Raw genomic sequence first — 19,189 nt, forward strand, 5'->3', positions numbered from 1 at the left:
ATTTGCGATAGTTTAAGCTATTGCATTGTAAATGACAATTCCTTTTATTTATCTGTTTTAAAAACCAAAACATAAATATAAGGCAGTGTCATTTACAATGCCAATAGCTCAAACTCACGTAAATGCGAGACCTATTGCATTGCAAATGCTTGTTTGCGAAAGTAGATATTGCAAGATGTTGGAATGCGTCGGAATACGTTTCCTAAATAGGGCGTAAACCTCAATCGCCACAGGCAACCAGGCATTTCAATTACACAAATAGCAAACAAAATAAGGAACCAGCATTACAACGGCTAAGTTATTTGAAGCATTTATCCTTATGCTTTGAAACGCATCCATGAAAACTGCCAGTGTTTTAGAAGATGTGCTGCTCTGCACACTACACAGCTTGGGGAACGTGACCAGGATTCAACAATTGAGCACACATTCATTTAGTAATGAAAGCTCACTACAAGTTGCAAGGACACAAGTAATGCTCAACAATATACAACATTCACATAAATAAATGTGTTTAGCCTTCTTTGATTGACAACTTTTCAGTAGATCGAAAACTGTTCCATTTGGTCGAGAATCTTGAATACACGCAGGTGCACTTGGAACCAACATGGGACCTACAATATACGGGCAGTAATTTATTTTTCCTTACGGCGAAGAACTTGCTGTAAAACACAGTTTTTAGGCTTTTTGCAATTTTCCATAACTTGCACAGGCACGCACTACGTCACACATACACAAAAATACACATGCTCAAACACAAAAGGTGCATATTAAACAAGCAGGCAGGCTGATACATACAAACATCAAACACACATAATGCACACACACTGCAACGCAGGCATTCATTATAACACGTACGAAGCACACACATGCAGGGAGCTGCGTCTGAATTTGCCCCCTTAATGAAAACTCATGCTTTCCGAAAAATGAGGAAGCTGCTCTGGGACGGAAATTGAGCAGCTAGGACCGAGAGCGGAGGATCGATGCTGCTCTTTTTTAACAGCTGCAGCACTTATCTGAGTATACGCTGGAATCGATGAAGGAAGTGGAGTTGGAAAAATAAAGAAACCGATGCCAATCCATCTGTCCCTTTAATGGCCATTGCACTCACGGCAGTCTTATTTCTTGCCGCAGAACAATGACGTCACTTCCGGCGCTCCCAGATGTGCGTAGGCTTTTGCTAGAGGAATCCACCGGCTTCCGGTATATGAAAAGGTGAGAGAGCTGCTCTCCATTGAGGATCTGCGTTTCGAGTCTCAGCCAGCCGGCAGACTGATGGTTTACAGTAGGTGATTTTGGCATTGTGTTCGAGGCAACTGTGCTTTTTAAAAATGTATTTTAGTATTGTGATGGAGTGAATTCGGCAGTCACCATGACGACAACGCTTGTTTTCCTTTGCAAGACCTATTCCTCGGGCCATGAGCAGGTCTGTCCGCAGTTGTTTAAAGAGTCTAACAATCGAATTCCACTAAACTATGTGTTTATGGAAATACTCTAAGAAGGAAGTGCAGCCTGGGGGTACAGAAAGTATCATATCACAGCAGCGCCTCCCGGCATTCCGCATTCATAAAAAAGTTTGGGGGTTTGTAGGGCTTTTAGATTTTAGTGCGTACATGGTCATTTTAGGGTTGAGGGTGGGTTTGTGTTTTGGGGAGCCAGGTGTAATTTAAGGGTTTAGAGCCTGTTTGGGGTGCGAGGGTTAATTTTAGGGTTTAGGGTGTGTTTGGGTTTTAGGGTACAAGGGTTAATATTAGGGTTTGGGGTGTGTTTGTGTTTGGTGTGCAAGGGTTAATTTGGGGGTTCAGGGTGTGTTTGGGTTTTGGGGTGCAAGGGTTAATTTGGGGGTTCAGGTTGTATTTGGGGTGCCAGGGTTAGTGTTCGGGTTTAGGGTGTGTTTGGGTTTTAGAGTACAAGGGTTAATATTAGGGTTTAGGGTGTGTTTGGGTTTGGTGTGCAAGGGTTAATTTGGGGGTTCAGGGTGGGTTTGGGGTGCCAGGGTTAATTTTAGGGTTTAGGTTGTGTTTGGGTTTGGGGTGCAAGGGTTAATTTGGGGGTTCAGGGTGTGTTTGGGTTTTGGGGTGCCAGGGTTAATTTTAGGGTTTAGGGTGTGTTTGGGTTTGTGGTGCAAGGGTTAATTTGGGGGTTCAGGATGTGTTTGGGTTTTGGGGTGCCAGGGTTAATTTTAGGGTTTAGGGTGTGTTTGAGTTTTGGGGTGCAAGGGTTAATTTGGGCGTTCAGGGTGTGTTTGGGTTTTGGGGTGCAAGGGTTAATTTTAGGGGTTAGGGTGTGTTTGGGTTTGGGGTGCAAGGGTTAATTTGGGGGTTCAGGGTGTGTTTGGCTTTTGGGGTGTCAGGGTTAATTTTAGGGTTTAGGGTGTGTTTGGGTTTTGGGGTGCCAGGGTTAATTTTAGGGTTTAGGGTGTGTTTGGGTTTTGGGGTGCCAGGGTTAATATTGGGGTTCAGGGTGTGTTTGGGTTTTGGGGTGCCAGGGTTAATATTGGGGTTCAGGGTGGGTTTTGGGGTGCAAGGGTTAATATTGGGGTTCAGGGTGTGTTTGAGTTTTGGGGTGCAAGGGTTAATTTGGGGGTTCAGGGTGTGTTTGGGGCTCCCAGCTGCAGGAGGTCAGACGTTTATCTGCAATTCATTGTGCAATCATCCAACAGTTTGCATTTTTCTGGAAAACTGAAACCAAAGTGGTGGACGTGCTCTTTAAATAGACAAACAATTCCTGTTAAAATCACCAGACGCAAAAACATCTTATTGAAAACACAATAGGTAGTACCTTTGAAGTATTCAGATGCTTATTTTCAAATCACCCCAAAGTCATCAGGAACAATGTCATCTTGTAAAGTTATCGGAGCGTCATTTACAAGTCATCATCAGGAATAATGACACCTTCTGAAGTCAGCAGATACTAATTTTCAAGTCCTCCTTAAATCATCACGAATAATGACACCTACTAAAGTCATCAGATACTCATTTTCAAGTCGTCCTCAAATCATCAGGCTGAGCTTCTGCAGCTTGCTGATGACTTCAAGAGCTTGATGATGTCTGATGACGTGTAAATGACTTCTAAGGTAGTTGGATGATCATCCAATGACTCTGGGATGGCTTCTAAAGTAATCCTGTTTGACCTGGGGATGTATCGAGCTAAATAAGCGGAAAAGTAGCGGTGCCCGCCACAACAGGTCTAACGCTTTTTCAGTCCAGAACAGCTGTCAGCCGTCGCGATCTGGGACTTGAATATACATATTGCAAGAGGAGCTCACGAGATACCACAGAATAAGATCATGGAAAACACATACCCTTGAATAAAGACATCCTACATAATCAAGATGAATGATTAGAACATATTGTCCTTTTCTAAACAAGACAAAATAAGTAAACATTTAAGTTTAGACGTCTTGCAAATACCCACGTTTATTACACATACGTCTAATTCTAGTTGTCACTCCAGTGTTAATAACATTTGATAAATCTTTTACACATCCCCCCTTCGAGCCCTCTGATTTCCTTGGAACTCAGCATTGAAACACTTTTTGATTATCATGAGAATCACTGAAAGGGATTGACACAACATCATGACTAGGGCTCCCGGTGTTATGGTATTTATATTTTTGCCATTGCCGTCTGTATTTATCCATATTTATTTTTTGGCCATTTTATCTGTATTTATCCACATTTATTTTTATCACAGGAAAAAGTCGACGCTGCATCTATTTATTTTTCCACATTTATTTAAATTGACAGTGCACACATGCACTCGGTTGTTATAGTGTCAACACTATACATTCATCTGAAAACTTTGCCATTTGCGGAATGTCCCAAATACACTTAAAAGTGCTATCACAAGCCATTTGTCTCAGAGCCTTGCAGTTTCTGTCATCTGCAGAGTGCCACATCCTCTCCCCCCAATGAACACCATACTGCCCACTGAGAGAAACTCACACTGCCTTAAGCTACAGCTCAATTGTGCCCCACTATAAACACATGGAAGCAATTCAATTCAAATTATGCACTAGACTAGAGTACTATGCTGCCTGAAAAAAAAGGAAACACTCATAGGGAATACGACTTAAAGCTTTTACACCCATTATTCGTAAATCAATTAGTGTTTTTGCCTAAATAGCTAACAACATGAAAATAAAAGTAACCTGATCGCACCGTAAAACATATATCTAACTACAGGCGCACAACGCCCATAGGGCCCAAGGTGCTTCTGCCCCAGCCGCCCCACCACCCGTTGTGTGTGATGCCTGGGCTGAGACAGCTTCCTGGGCACACACACACAGACAGTTTTTTGAGCTGCTGTGGGCTGGCGTCCGTTTTATTGCAGCCGCACCAAAGTACTTCACAGGTCTTTAAAAGACAATTTACTTGTTAATGAGGCCTTGCTGTTTTTCACCGCTTCTGAGAGCCCCTGCATTTCCACTCTGCCTATTGCTGGAAGAATTAGCACCCCCTCTCCCCCTGAAATTTGGCTTTAGCTGCGCCTCTGTCTAACCATGATGTTAAAACTACAACTCCGACCTTAGCAGGAACATTTATAATGTCAGCAGGTTTCAGTTTTTATACTTAGCAAGACTCTGAGTCTCAGTGCTGCAGCTGGAGATATAAACACTGCTAGCTATGAGCCTCCGAAGTTTCTTGAGTCACTCACCCTCCTTGACTGCAGATATATTTCAGGCAGTGGCGTAACGAAACTTGAGGGGGCCCCCATGCAAAGTACATGGTGGGGGGCACCCTCCGGACTCACTCAGGAGCTCTCAGGCCATGGTATTGTGCTGAGGGGGCCCCTTGGAACTCAGGGCCCCTCCACACTGTGGGGGCTGTGAGGCCGTTTGTTAGGCCACTGGTGCTCAGCTCCTACAATCGTATTGATAAAGTTTGAGAGGGCAAAAAAGTTTAAAGACCTCTGCAAAAAGTCTCCTGTGATTTCTGTTCTAGTTTACCCTTCACTGGTTAATTAATAATTTCTTTTAACCTCTCTCTAACTAATCCTTGTCCTTTCTGTGCTTCGGGTACACTGCTGTGACACCTTCACACCCCTCCACCCATTTTCTAGGAGGAGCTGCACATTTATTGCTCTTGATATGTCCTAGACACTTTTCGACTGATCTGATTCTAATGTATACCTCTCTTTGCTCTCCACCCTCTCTGCACTTCTGGTCTCTCTTTTCCCTCCTGCTCAGTTGCCCATTTACAGAATCTAAGGGAGTGGAAAAATCCTATTAAACATCATCAAGCTGATTTCCGTGCAATTAACGCAAGTTTGTTGTTTTAATAGATGTGGCTTTACTGCATCACAAATGCAGTAGTGCTACATCTCAGTACGTAAAACCCTTGCATCTAAGCACTAGCCAAAATTTGATGTTAACTTCACACCTTTAAATATGGAACACACTGTTAACGCATATTATTCTCTCTATTAACCATACCATTCTATACCATAGCAAGACAATTTCATGATTACAGTTTGCAGTATTCAAATGAACTAATCATTGTATCTAAAAAAAACTGACAGCCTTAAAACGAGAAAGTTATTTGATTCACCTAATTGTACTAAGCCATGGCCTAAGGAATTTATTAAACAAGTTCTCAAAGCGATTCGTATCTCCCCTATCTTTTCAGGAAGATTATATTCCCCAGAAATCGTTTCAATATTTGTAGGCAATAGCAAGATATCAGAGGAAGTGATGAGTCAACAACCATTGGTCCATGCAGAGGCAAGAGCCGGGATGTCTGGTACTGATGTTGGAGAGACGCCGCTGTGATTTCGGGGCAGAAGATGCATCCTTTATCCACTGAGTTTTGGATATAGGCTCGGAGATGGGACAAAGGATGAAATAGTCCAGTCTGCCGTCACAGTAGAGACCTTCTCCTGAGTTTGATCTACGCTAAACTGACAAGATGATCTAATGCTGGAACTACAGGGAAAGGGAAAGTTCGGAGGACTGTCTGAGAGATAATTCATTGGCAGGAGTTCTCAGGCCTGACTACTGTGCAGGGGGGTACCCCTGCAGCTTGCCCACCCCCCGCGGGTGATGTGGGGGCCTGTGTTACACCACTGATTTCAGGTATAACCCTGAGATAAACTGCTAAGTGGCACAGTTGACTTGAGAGCCGTGCTTGTGCCTTTTAAAGACACACAGCACCTGCTCAAAGACTCGCACTGTGACGGGACACAACCTTCAGGGATCCCCCAGGACAGGGGCTAAGCAGGCAAGAAGTGTCATGGTCAGGAGGTTGATATAACAGAACAAGATGGCTGATCAGGATACTTTTCAGGAAAAAATCTTGACACGCGCAGCCCAAATGTACTGCGTGGCCAACAGTTTTATATTCCAAAAGAATTTATTTTCATTTATAATGTTTCATTAAATTCACATGTGGCATGAAGGGAAAAACTTCCTCCTCATTTGCAAATAAACACCGGCGCGTTACACAGACCGGCTCACTATTCACGAGTGCGGCATCGGAAGAGGATTCCATCCCTATCACGACGGTTCACGGTTAAAGTACACCCGCGTGAGCTCACGGATTAGTCTCCTGGGTCAGTCCTCCTGCCTGAGTTTTCTATGCAGCCTACGCCATATGATAATGAGTATATGAGCCGCCCTCGGCATTGAGTGCGCACCGCTTCGCGGGCACTGTGACATTGACCCACATTCTACCCAGCACAGAAATTCACCTTAACTTGCGGTAGACCTACACTCCTGGAGCCCTTGTGCTCGTTGTGCAGATAAGTCCTTACCCAGTCCCCGTCCTGAGGAGAACCAACAATATCTACGGTTCGAAACGCGTTGACACCCAGCCTGTGGCAAGATAGAAGGGTGCAGCTAGGGAGTAAATAATACCATTTCTGTGGGCCCTTGCTGCCAACCCCTAAAAACACTCTATCACAGGTGCTGTGAGACAGGCAGGCAACTTCATTCCATCCTAGCTCCGCCTGTCCACTGGATTCTAGCTTATAGGACTGGTTGGTTTTCAAACGCATAAATAATGTGCTTTGTGTAAAGGTCTCCTTACTTTGCAATTGGTTTGAAATGTGATTCATTGTAGCAAAGTACTATTTTGGTGTTATGATATTTCTTTTGTTGATTTTTCACCTTCAGTGTTTGTATATTTGTATATACTGTACACACAATTGCTTGTTTTTGAACTGACTGTGCTGACAGTCTTTTCCTTCATGCCACATGTGAATTTAATGAAACTTTATTATAAATTAAAATAAATTCTTTTGGAATATAAAACTGTTGGCCACGCAGTACATTTGGGCTGCGCGTGTCAAGATTTTTTCCTGAAAAGTATCCTGACCAGCCATCTTGTTCTGTTATATCAATTGTTGAGATCCGGGCTGGTCAGTTGTAGGATCCATTGCCTCCACTTGGTTACAGTATGGTCAGGAGGTGACAGGCCTGATACCGGCCTCCTCCTGTAATGATTGAACTCGGCACAGGGCGGCAAATAACTCTTGGGTGCCGGGCGGGCTGGAAATTGAGATTTAAGAAGTGTGTCAAAGAAGGTAAATACCATGACACTAATTTACATCATGGAGTGAGCGCCATTAATGGGACAGACCAAGCTGAGCCTCCATGACTGCTCCCGCAGCGGCCGTTATTTTCCCCTTTTACTATATATAAATACAGACAAAGGAAAACTTGTTTTCCGTCTGTATTTATATGTAAAAATCAGTTTAAACGGAAAACCGGGAGTCCTAATCATGAAATCATGATCTATCTTCGAATCATTGGAATTACCACAATTTGCCTCTGCCGTTTTGCGTCCATTTGTAACTGTGGAATAAAATTGTAAATCTCAAGGAATTTCCAATCATCTCTCTATAATACTTTTTAGAAAATCCTTCAATGGAACCAAATTATTGAGAGCCGCCCACCTACCATCCGCAACCTTTACAGAACTTTTCTTAACTTCAACAATTGTATATGGTCCATTAAAATGAAAATCTTTTTTACCACCTTTACTTCCCATGTTCCTTAACAACCCATGTACTAACTTTCAGCTATCGGCAAACAACTTCTTATTTACATCATAACGGATATTTACATCATAACTGCACTTCATTTTTTTGTTGAGACATTTTACCTCTAGAAGAAACCTCAGAATTAATCCACACAACTTCAACCAACTTGGAATAAGATCAGTACGAGGACATATCCCTCTCAACAACATACAAGCATTGGCATAGCCAATAGGTCTTGCTTTTGGGACCTTATAAGTATTTAATTATGCAGCACAATATCCTTGGTGCAACAACATCAACTGTTGCATGGCTAAACACTTATAAGGTCCCAAAGGCGAGACCTATTGGCTATGCCAATGCTTCACCACCCACGTTACTCTCTACCTCCAAACTCCACTTAAAACACATCCATGAGGTACACCTCGTCCCACAGACTTTACATATCGTCCTTGCCGGGGTATATGCTTAGCTCGCCCTTCCACCACGAGATGTTCTTCCTAAACTACTCTCCCGCCTCAGAACACAGGACTTACACAGTATCTTTACACTTCAAGGCAGGGCTTTAAGGGGGAAGATGAAAAACGAGGGGGGGGGGTCTCAAAAGGGCATGGCTGATGCAATTAAGAACGTGGCTTAAAACACGCAAGCTAAAAAACGGTGTTTAGCATAGTGCGCCACCCACTGATATTTTGCTGTTTGTCATTGCATCCAGATATATAATACAACAAGTAACATTATACCTACAACAGGCCATAACTATTGGCTTTGTCAATGGTTGTTTTCTGCATAAGATAAATATGCAAGAACTATGGCTTCGTTGTATATAATATTGAAAATGCTTCAGGTTTGAATTGATGATACTGTGAAAGAACTAAAACGAGTCTCTTTGGAGTTACACCAAAGGCAGTGAAGAGCGGCACTGCTGCAGAGTTAAGATTGTTTTTATCCTGAGGGTGAGGGCAAAATGGAAAGCCAGATAGGGAACCGTCGCAGCACCTGCTTTGTAGAGCTGCTGGTGCTGAGCACTGACAAGACCTGGCTTACTTAAAGCCCTGCTTCAAAGCATCCCACTGCACCCCACTTTCTTTTCGAGGTTCACAGAATCCCAGCAATTGTATTTTACAACTTACATCCACCACCACAGATTTAAGCAGCTCCTCCCCGCATGCTTTACATCCTCCCTCGTAAAACACCTATTTCAGGATTTAAATTTTACACCCCGTTAGTTCCCTCCCCAAGTTCTCACCTTCTGCACTTGATCATGGTTGAGCTCTGTAAAGAAATACGCTAGTAGGTGGGACGCAATCATGACTTAAAAAGCCCAGGCTCAGCAAATGCGGTGTTCTCCTCACTTGCCGGCTTTCTACAATGTGCTTCTTTCAGGCAGTCCCGGCCATCCCTCGTGGTTTCTCTCGGGCGTCACTGCATCCTGCTCAAGCTAACTATTTGCTCAGCCAGGAGGGTGTGTGAGGGCCTGAACCGGTTTTGAACCAATAACGAGCTTTGGTCCGCCTTCTGCTTCAATGAGCCCGTCAAATGAGAGATTTGTCATCAGCTTCTTCCACAAATTCTCCCAGAGTACCAGTGGCTGGATGCTGCTGCGGGGAAATTCTTAGTGACAAGCCGGTGACTTTCAGAAGTCGCACGTCTGTTACAGTTTCTCAACAGCACACAGACCGCCTCAAACGCTTCCCGGCCTAGCTAATTTGGCAGTGGCCCCCTAAGATTTCAATTAGGTTGTTAGTCTTGTAACTATGTATACAAAGCATCAGCTGCGGCCTCCTGAAAGAGGAGGGCATTGGGCTGCCCTGCATGGTGCCAGGATACGGCCCTGGAAACACTCATATTCTGTTGAAGTAAGTTAAGCTCCAGTGCTGGAAAAGCAGAGTGAATGCGGTCCGATGGTAGTTTAAACACCCGCGCTGAAAGTAAAAAAAAAAAGTTTGGAGAGGAGGAAACAGCAGGGGGAGGAAAGAGAGAAGGGGGCCTGTTTTCCTTGCGGGAGCGAGCAGCAACCATCTGTTAATTACAAACAGATGGTTTCAAACCTCGCTCACGCAAGGGAATCGCCAAACGTTCACGAGTTGCCATTGAAAGTAGTGCAATGCGCGCACATTTTTGGCCCAATAAGTGAATCGATTACTAAAGGTCTCCTCCTATGCAACGCATGCCCGCTGCGTGGGTGAGACCTAAAAAGGGGATACTCCGGTTATAGAATGGGGTATTGTAAGAAGCCCACATTTTCTTTCGGAGAAACTCATTTACACCACATGTCAAAGCTGTCTGTACATTCTCTTTCAACATGATGTTCACTCCTCTGCTCCATTAGATTGGGGGCTATACAACAAAACTGTATAATGTTTAAAAACTTTGTCTTTTAGAAACCATCCCACCTTGTCCGATACCAGCTGCACACCATTATCCGTAATCAGTTCTAATAGAGAACCTTCTAAAAGAAACACGTTTGCTAGTAAATTCACTGCCACTGAGTAGTCATACCTTCAACAAAATCATACCAATTTGGAGAAAAAAAATCAACTTGCACAATAATGTACTGTTGATTATATGGTAAAGAAGGTAAAGGTTTTCCAAATTCCCAAGCTAACTTTTCTCATGGCGCATCCAGTAACGGCACTGGTACCAATGGTGTGCCACACAGCTTCCAGTGCTTATTGGATAATAGAAACTTATCCCACTTCATCACAACAGCGTCCACACCACCATCCATTCCCAGCCACCAAAATGAACGAATAAGAACTTTTTTTTTTGTAGAAGTGAACCTTAAATGACCTGTATGACCCAACACAATTATTCTAGTTTGAAAACTGGTAGGTGGAATTAATTTATCTGAGCTAAGCAAAATATTGTTTTTAACCATAAGTTTATCAGCAATTTGGAAAAAACATTTAAGCTCATCTTGCAAATGTTTAATATGTGGCCAACCCTTCTCAACATACTCCTAAGCTTTCCTCAGAACATTGTCCTCTCCACATAGTTCACACCATTCCATCTTGACGGTAGTTTGACATTGTCTCAAAACATCTGTGCTAGCTACCACACATTCATCATTGAAAATATTCGAGTCAACAGTTTCACAATCAACTGGAAGACAAGCCAAACAATCGTGTCATGGGAGATAAAGCGAGGAAAGAGATTTATTGAATGCAATAAGTAGAGGAACCCCAGAACACGTTAAAGGAAAATACATATCCTTGAATCAAGAAATCATACATTACTAAGATGAATGATTACAATACCTACTTTCGTAAGTTAAAAGTGCTATTGAGCAAAAAACCATGACTACACAAAGCTCTCAATTACATAACACTCTGCCATTTGGCACCTTCTTAATGGACTTGTCACTTCCTTGAAGTCTCATATTCCCTCCAATACACAGATTCATGGCGGCTAGTATTTCCCTTGCATTATCAACAAGGACTGAATTATGTTTCATATCCTCAAACAGAAGACGTATCAAATATTCCCATTAAATTGTTTATATTTTTAAAAAATTAGGATCTGTTAATCAGCGTATATTATATTACTGCTGTTAAATATGTTGTCTCTTCTTAGCAGGTGAGATCAATAAGCTGTAATGGAATAGGAGGAGTCACTGCAAGGAGTTGAAGCTCTGAAAGTTGCTGCTTGTGCATTTCTACGTGTGTAGTCCGGTAAGCTGTTATGGATGGCTGAGTGGGTTTAAATGCCTGGCTGCTGAGAATGATGTGCAACTCCAGGTCACTTTGGGGTTAACTGAGAAGTTAATGATACCCAAGTTGATATATTGTTCCTCTCTGTGTGGAATACACTTAAGATCTCCAGTCAGAAAATTGAGACTTTAGTGAGACAGAAATATCTGTATGAAAGATAAGTAAATGTGGACATGGATATGAGCTCAGAACATGTATATCCTTGAAAAGGCAGGGGATGCGAGGATGGCCTTCCATATTAACAGCCATTCTATTGATGCCCTTACTAGAGCGAGACTTACTTTTAGAAGGCTAGAGCGTTACAAATGTGACCAGTTATTTTAAGGTGGAAGATGAAAGGGGCGTTGGCTCATTATGAAGGTCCAAATTGGGACCTCACTGTTCCTAGGTTTTTCAACTTTAAAATGCCCCCTCATGTTGATCAGAATGCAGCAGCAACACTGAATAGCTGCAAGTGACTTCATCTTATGTGACCCAATTAGGTACAAAGCCTGTCCAGGGAAAACAATGCTAATGCATACTGTAAGAGGGTACTTGAGGCTTTAAGGGTTGTTATAGGGGACTTGATAATATAATCGAGTAGGACAGGGCTGTGTGGGTGGCATTAAAGGGTAATATTGGAATAGAACAAGTGATAAGTCACTATAGAGGGTAGCATAGATGTTGGGGCCCTGTATGTAGCTGAAAACGGCGTGATCACCCAATATAAAGGGTTATAAAGAGACAGCAGATCTAGTCTGGATTGGGTTGGGTAAGTAAAAGCAGAGGCAATGGGGAAAAAGCAGGCCAGGCATGTATAATGCATTGTCTTGAGAACTAGACCTCTCTTATTAAAATTAAATTAAAACCTCTTCTGTCTGTTTTATAGATCATGGATGCCCGATTTACCCGGGGGAAGTCCGCAATCCTGGAGCGTTCATTAACCCGTCCAAAGACAGAGGTTAGCCTGAGCGCCTTCTCCTTGCTTTTCTCTGAGATTATCCAGTATTGCCAGAACCGGGTTTACTCTGTTTCAGAGCTTCAGAATAAGCTGGCAGAGTTGGGTCAGCAGGTCGGTGCCCGCATCCTGGACGTGCTAGTGATGCGTGAGAAGAATGGCAAGCGAGAGACTAAGGTAATCAACATCCTTCTCTTTATCAAGGTTAACGTGTGGAAGGCGCTGTTCGGGAAGGAGGCAGACAAGTTGGAGCAGGCTAATGACGATGACAAAACTTACTACATCATCGAGAAGGAGCCGCTCATCAACACTTATATCTCTGTGCCAAAGGAAAACAGCACACTCAACTGTGCCTCCTTCACTGCAGGCATTGTAGAGGCTATCCTGACCTTCAGCGGCTTTCCTGCCAAGGTCACTGCCCACTGGCACAAGGGCACCACGCTCATGATCAAGTTTGATGAGTCCGTCATTGCTCGAGACAAGGCTCTGGATGGGCGATAAGCAACCAGGCTGATTGATCTGTGTGTGGAATCTGTTGCAGAAAAGAACCATACTCTGACATCGTACCGGGCATCTCAGTACAAAAGACTTACATTTTGCACCACTTGAAACAGACATGGTTGTTTGATCCACTGCCCATGGAAATCTAGTTTTGGATAAGAGCCCAGGACAATAGAATATGTGCATCAGTCCTACTGACTGCTGCTTCTTACTGTGGCGCGGGTAGATTATTTTTTCCAGCTACAACTATCTCCATTGTTTGATGAATGAAAAAAATACATCTGCTTGCTAGGAACAAATTATTGCATTTCTTTTTTTTCCCACATAAATGGTGACTTTGTTTTCAGGTGAATATTCAAGACATGGATTCATGTGCCCCACTGTTTTCTTTGTACACATGATATCTGTATTATGGATGTATTGATAAGTTGGAGTTCATAACACAGACCTTCTAGTCTTCAGTCTAGAAAGAGGATTCAAGTACTTTCTTTTTGTTCCTGTACATAAATGTATTATACAAATTGAGGGAACGTGAGGTACCTTACATTTCAGATTTGTATTTTCATATATAATAGTTGCATCAATAATTTATAACTTTCATTACAAGAGACAGAATTATTTATTTCTTCTTCTTCTTTGTCTTTGTAGAGTTAAATCTTAACATGGTTCAGCAATGTTGTTCAGTCAACAGATGTTTTGCTCTGCCTGTCTTTAAACCTGGGACTTTCTCAACGCAGGTCAAAAGTATTTTATGTAAGTGTTCTTGAACTGTCTCTGAAGTCAAAGTTTAGTGTATTAGCTGGAAAAAAAAAATCCATCTGTTGATTAGCAGTGCAGTTGGCTCTCAGGTTTAACGTTCAAAGTCCCATGCCTTTGCATTCTATCTGTGATGGCTGTTGACTAGACCAGTACTGCCAATTGCATTGCATCAATTGCATTGATAACTTCCTTTCGGATATATTTTGTAGACTAGTAGACTTCACTTTTACCTCTGGAACACTTCCTTCAGTAATACTTCATTGAGAAAGCTCCTGTCTTAATGGCTGACAGTGTGACTGAGATGCATCGTTGCCTCCTAATTCATATGTAAAGAGTTAAATCAAGCCATAAAAAAGAATAAAGAAATATTACTTTCTGTCTCATAATTCGGGTTCTAAATGATTAATGTAACCATTATATATGAGAATACATTTTAGAAATGTATGGTACCACACACTCCATAAAGTCTTCTGATATTTATGTATAATGGGAAAAGAGGGCTATAGCTGTTTAGAGAAGTACTATCGGTACCAACAACTTCCATTTGTATATGCTAAAGATTGGCTCAGTGTATTGAACTGAGTATTAGGGGGCCTCAATCATTTAGGTTACATGCAAATTTCGTGTTTTGTGTATGCATCTTTTTCTCCGTTTTTTGCATTAGTTTAAATAATAAAGTAGTATGTAAGTTTCCCATCTTTCGTTTTTTCTTCATCTGCAAATGGCATCTGCATGTTGATTTTGTATTTCTATTAAGAATGGACTGTACGCAGTTACTTCTGAACGAGCGGAGGATGGTGTTATGGACCTAGTTAAATATTTTAGCATTATCCCTACTTTTAAACATTTCCATTTCAACGTGTTGAAACAAACAAGATTGTAAATCGCCTCTTTATTTTTCATCAACTGACAACTTTAGGTCATCATTGACTAGAGTAGAGGCCCACCCAGATAGAGCACTCTATATTAAGGCCTTTCCTCAGTCTGGGCATCTTCAATGCTTACACATGAATTGACGAGGGGAAAAGAAGTAGCTCCTGGTATAATTTATGAATCAAAGCTCCTAGCTGTTCAATGGCTGTTTCAAAGCAGTGAAAAAGATATATTCGTTTAGTGTTAAAAATCTATATTTTTTTTCAAAAGAGATCAAACATTGGGTGAATGTCTGCTCAGAAGAAAAAAGGAAACTTCATGAATTCATAAAAAATACTGCTAAACAGATGTGAATGTGTAGGAATTAATTCACTATTGGAATTCTGTGGTTTGATGCTTTAGCAGCCCCCCAAAAGAAGGGCATCAACCCAGCAAATGTAACAGAAAATGATAATCAAGTGTTTGAAATACAGGTGGGGTGGCTAGCTAGCTAAAGATGGCGGACATGTAATTGTATGGCTCCACTCGGGCTTGTGCAATTATCCTGGGTAATCATTGTCCCTGGGGCCCATCCGACCCCAAAAACGTACTGCTTGTAGCTGTGCTGGACTGCCCTGCTGAGTGTCTGCGGACAGCCCCGGAGCGGCGCGGGAGGACCTGGGGGAGCTGCGGCAGTCAGGGCTGCACTGTGACGGAGGGCGGGCTGACCCAGCACAGACGAGCGGACACCCACTCAACTGACGGCAACACCAACCACGGCCTGCTCGAACACGCAACTGGGCAAGAGGAGCGACCTAACTGGTCCCAGCAGGCCCATACAGCCTGAGGTTTAGGCAAATGTTGCAGAAAGTGTTGGCATTACAGAACTGCAGGTGTGCCTGCAACCCATTGTACGGGACATCGCCTACGCTGACCCGCCTTTTCACTGGGTCCACTAGGCGTTCCTGGTCCCCTTGCAGCCCTAAGGAGATGAGGACCAATGCCCCTAAATAAACACTAGACCTGGTTGTTTGCCAGCCCCAACAGGCTCCTTCGCTGACTGCTCGGCTCTACCTGGGGAGGTGAGACTGCGCTGCACAGGTGATGAGACAGTAGCCCGGCAGCCCTTGACACGCAGTGCTGGCCTGATTGGCCATGAGGGACTATGTGAATACTAAGAACGAGGTAATGGTCGATGGCGGGACCAGACAGCCTGTGCTTTTGGCCTTACAGAAATACAGCGATACAAAAGGGGATGATGGACGGAGCGTTTGAGCCAATCAAACACTCACCCCCAGTCAACTGATCTGGGTTTAATCCATCACCATTCTTTAGCCCACTCAGCCACCCCATTTCAGACATGGCCATATGCAAATCAGTCTGACCCTGTGACTCATGGGAACAGTCCAGCCCGAACTGCCAAGCCATGTCTTCCATGGACCAGAAACAAGCATCCTGGGACCGGTTTCGGATTCATAATCCTCATCAGCCAGGCTATCTTGAATCCAGTGGCCAAGTGAGCAAGGGACTCACGTCTGAGCATACCCTGCCACACTTAGGGCGAACAATACGGTCCTCGGAAGCTTGTTTCCGGTCCAGGGAAGGCATGGCCTGGCAGTTCGGGCTGGACTGTTCCCATGAGGGACAGGGTCAGACTGATTTGCATATAGCCATGTCTGAACTGGGGTGGCAGAGTGGGCTAAAGAACGGTGATGGATCAAACCCAGATCTTTTGACTGGGTGTGAGTGTTTGATTGGTTCTGATGCTCCGTCCATCACCACCCCCTTTTGTACCGCTTTTGGCCGCCATAGGTGTGGCAGGGTATGCTCAGACGTGAGTCCCTTGCTCACGTTGCCACTGGATTCAAGCAAGCCGGGCCGAAGACGGCTGTAATCCCAGAAACCGGTCCTCGGAAGCTTGTTTCCGGTCCAGGGAAGGCATGGCTTGGCAGTTCGGGCTGTACTGTTCCCATGAGGCACAGGGTCAGACTGATTTGCATATAGCCATGTCTGAACTGGGGTGGCAGAGTGGGCTAAAGAACAGTGATGGATTAAACCCAGATCTTTTGACTGGGTGTGAGTGTTTGATTGGTTCAGATGCTCCGTCCATCACCACCCCCTTTTGTACCGCTTACAGAAATACAGGCGCACCCGTGGCCCAATGTACAGGACCTAGCTTACGCTGACCTGCCTCTTCACTGGATCTGCTGGGCATTCCTGGTACGCCTGCAGCTGAAGCGGATGAGGATCGCTGCCCATGAACGAGCACTGGACCCAGTTGATCGCCAGCCACACCAGGCTCCAATGCTGACCGCTCATGCCTGCCTGGGTAGGTAACCGAGGCAGTGACACATTAGCCGGGTGGTTCCTAACAACAAGATAACGGATGACTGAGTAGTTCGGACAGGATGAGGGTACCATACATAGCCTCCATACCCTACAAAAGTCTACTCCTGTCCTGCCTGCATATATTCACACCTATACAGCGAAAAGCATGTAAGCTGTACTGCCTCCTGTAGAACCGCGAGCCACAGGCGAAGACTGCGCCACGAATCCCAGGTTAGGCCACCCGCTACCATCAAGCTAGCCACAAGAAAACAAATGTCCAAGAGATGTTTCCACTGGCTAACGTCCTTTGGGGTGAATTGGGGCACCCAGAGAAGGCACGGAACAGCAAGGCTGAAAAGCGGGAGAACCGGGCGCGTGGAGCACACTCTGTTGACTGGGCTGAGGGGGACACTGGACAACCTGGCTGGGGATGGGCAGGCTCAAGATGCGGGGACACTCCCACCAGACTGGTGGACGAGCAAGGCCGAACCTCACACTCCATTAGGTATGGGGACCCCTCACAGTACAACCTGGGTGAGGAGAGAATGAATACTGAACATATGGGGGCCTAGTGGGGCCTCTCGGAGCACTGTTTGGTGCTCGGCCCTGGCCTACCTGTGTACATGGAGTTCTTAATGAATGCCACTCGGCCAAACCAAAAAGACCTAATCACTCCCTTCCACAACGCTGTGGATGCTGCCCTTTGTTAACGAAACAACTGACGGACATGGGGAAACCCAGGTTCAAACAACCAAGTACTCCGGCAGATACAACAGAGCCAAAAATAACCACACATGGAGAGGATGATGGGCCCGATAATATGGCACCTCCAATCAAATACAGTGTGACAATATTAGCAGCTATAGTCCACACTCCCTACAAGACATTAGCGCAGTTTCTTGGCACTGCTGTGAGTGGAATATCAAAAACTTGTGCACAGTGTGGAAGAGGTAGAGTTCGGGATTGAGTACATATACCAGGAACAATTGGACTTGGCCCAACAGGTCACAGGACTATCTGACAAGTTGCGTACGTTGGAATACTGAGCAGAAAGCACGGAGGGCTGCAATCAGCAGAACAGTGTTTGTGTAGTGGGCCTCGTGGAGGGCAAGAGAGAAGTGAAATGGTGTCCTATCTTGAACACTGGATTCGGACGGAGGTTGCCCCAAGTGAGTTGATGTAATTCTTCGCCGCTGAACTTGCGCATAGAGTGCTTGCTCGACAACTGGAAGTTGGCCGGCCGCCCCACCCTGAAATGGCCAGGCTCCTCCCTTTTAGACATCAGGATACAAAGGGCCCGAGCAGACGAGCCATACCTGAATTGGCAATGGGAATGTGTCGCGGTTTCCATATTAGACAGCCGCTATACAATATTAGCGTTTCCTTCGTAGAAGTGAAAAAAGCACTGAGAGGAAGTGCTGCAATACTCCCTGATATTCCCAGCCAAGCTGAAGATCCTATTGGATGGCAAAACTCACTTTTGTGAGGACTCCCAAGTAGCCTGAGATTGGCTCGCCAGCTACAGAACGGTGTCAACTCCTGCTGACCCTCGTCAGGAGGCAAGAGAGAACAAACGCCTACCCAAGAAAAAAACCCAAAGGGCCAAAAGCAGGAGCATTCTGTAGAAACTGACTAAGACACAGGCAGAGCAGGAAAGGGCAGCAGCACTGCAGGTGGGTGCCGAAATCGCAGTGCATTCTGGATCAGAGTCTGAGATAGACTATCCATTGGAAAGACAGTCGGCAGAATCAGAGGGGTCAGTTTGGCCAGAGATCTCCCTGTGGCAACCCGGCAATCAGTTGAAGAACTGGTCTGATTCTGAGGTACCCTGGACAATTGGATATACTTTTGTTGTCTGGTCAACAATCCCATTGACGGAAAGTGGTTGGTGGTGCACAAGATTCAACAGTAAGCAGCACCTACCAATTAAGGTAGAGCTGCCTTTATTCGGCGATTCTGCACATGAGAGATGAAGTAACTGCCAAAACCCCAGTCTACTGAACAGCTACAATACAGACTTCATGCCCACTTTGAGGGTGGCCAACACTTGCCCCCGGTAAGCCCACTGCGGACATACAAAAATTGAAATACTTTGCCAGTTCCCTAACACGTGACCCCTCCT

The 19,189-nt window shown here is 44.4% G+C and overlaps 1 protein-coding gene across 5 annotated transcripts; it reads left to right on the plus strand.

Annotated features, from left to right (window-relative positions):
• Positions 1 to 1,142: 1,142 nt before the first annotated feature.
• On the plus strand, positions 1,143 to 14,579 carry TRAPPC5 (trafficking protein particle complex subunit 5). Of its 5 annotated transcripts, none has more exons than XM_078682115.1 (3): positions 1,143 to 1,212; positions 11,554 to 11,651; positions 12,559 to 14,579. In XM_078682115.1, the coding sequence occupies exon 3, from the start codon at positions 12,562 to 12,564 to the stop codon at positions 13,126 to 13,128; it is 567 nt and encodes a 188-aa protein (XP_078538241.1). In that variant the 5' UTR covers positions 1,143 to 1,212; positions 11,554 to 11,651; positions 12,559 to 12,561; the 3' UTR covers positions 13,129 to 14,579. The 5 variants fall into 5 exon arrangements, with proteins under 5 accessions (XP_078538241.1, XP_078538258.1, XP_078538234.1 ...); XM_078682132.1 differs by having other exon boundaries at positions 1,170 to 1,212; positions 11,557 to 11,651; XM_078682108.1 differs by having other exon boundaries at positions 1,182 to 1,282.
• The last annotated feature ends 4,610 nt before the right edge of the window (positions 14,580 to 19,189 follow it).

The sequence above is a fragment of the Lissotriton helveticus genome, chromosome 1_1 (genome assembly GCF_964261635.1).
Source record: "Lissotriton helveticus chromosome 1_1, aLisHel1.1, whole genome shotgun sequence".
NCBI lineage: Eukaryota > Metazoa > Chordata > Amphibia > Caudata > Salamandridae > Lissotriton > Lissotriton helveticus.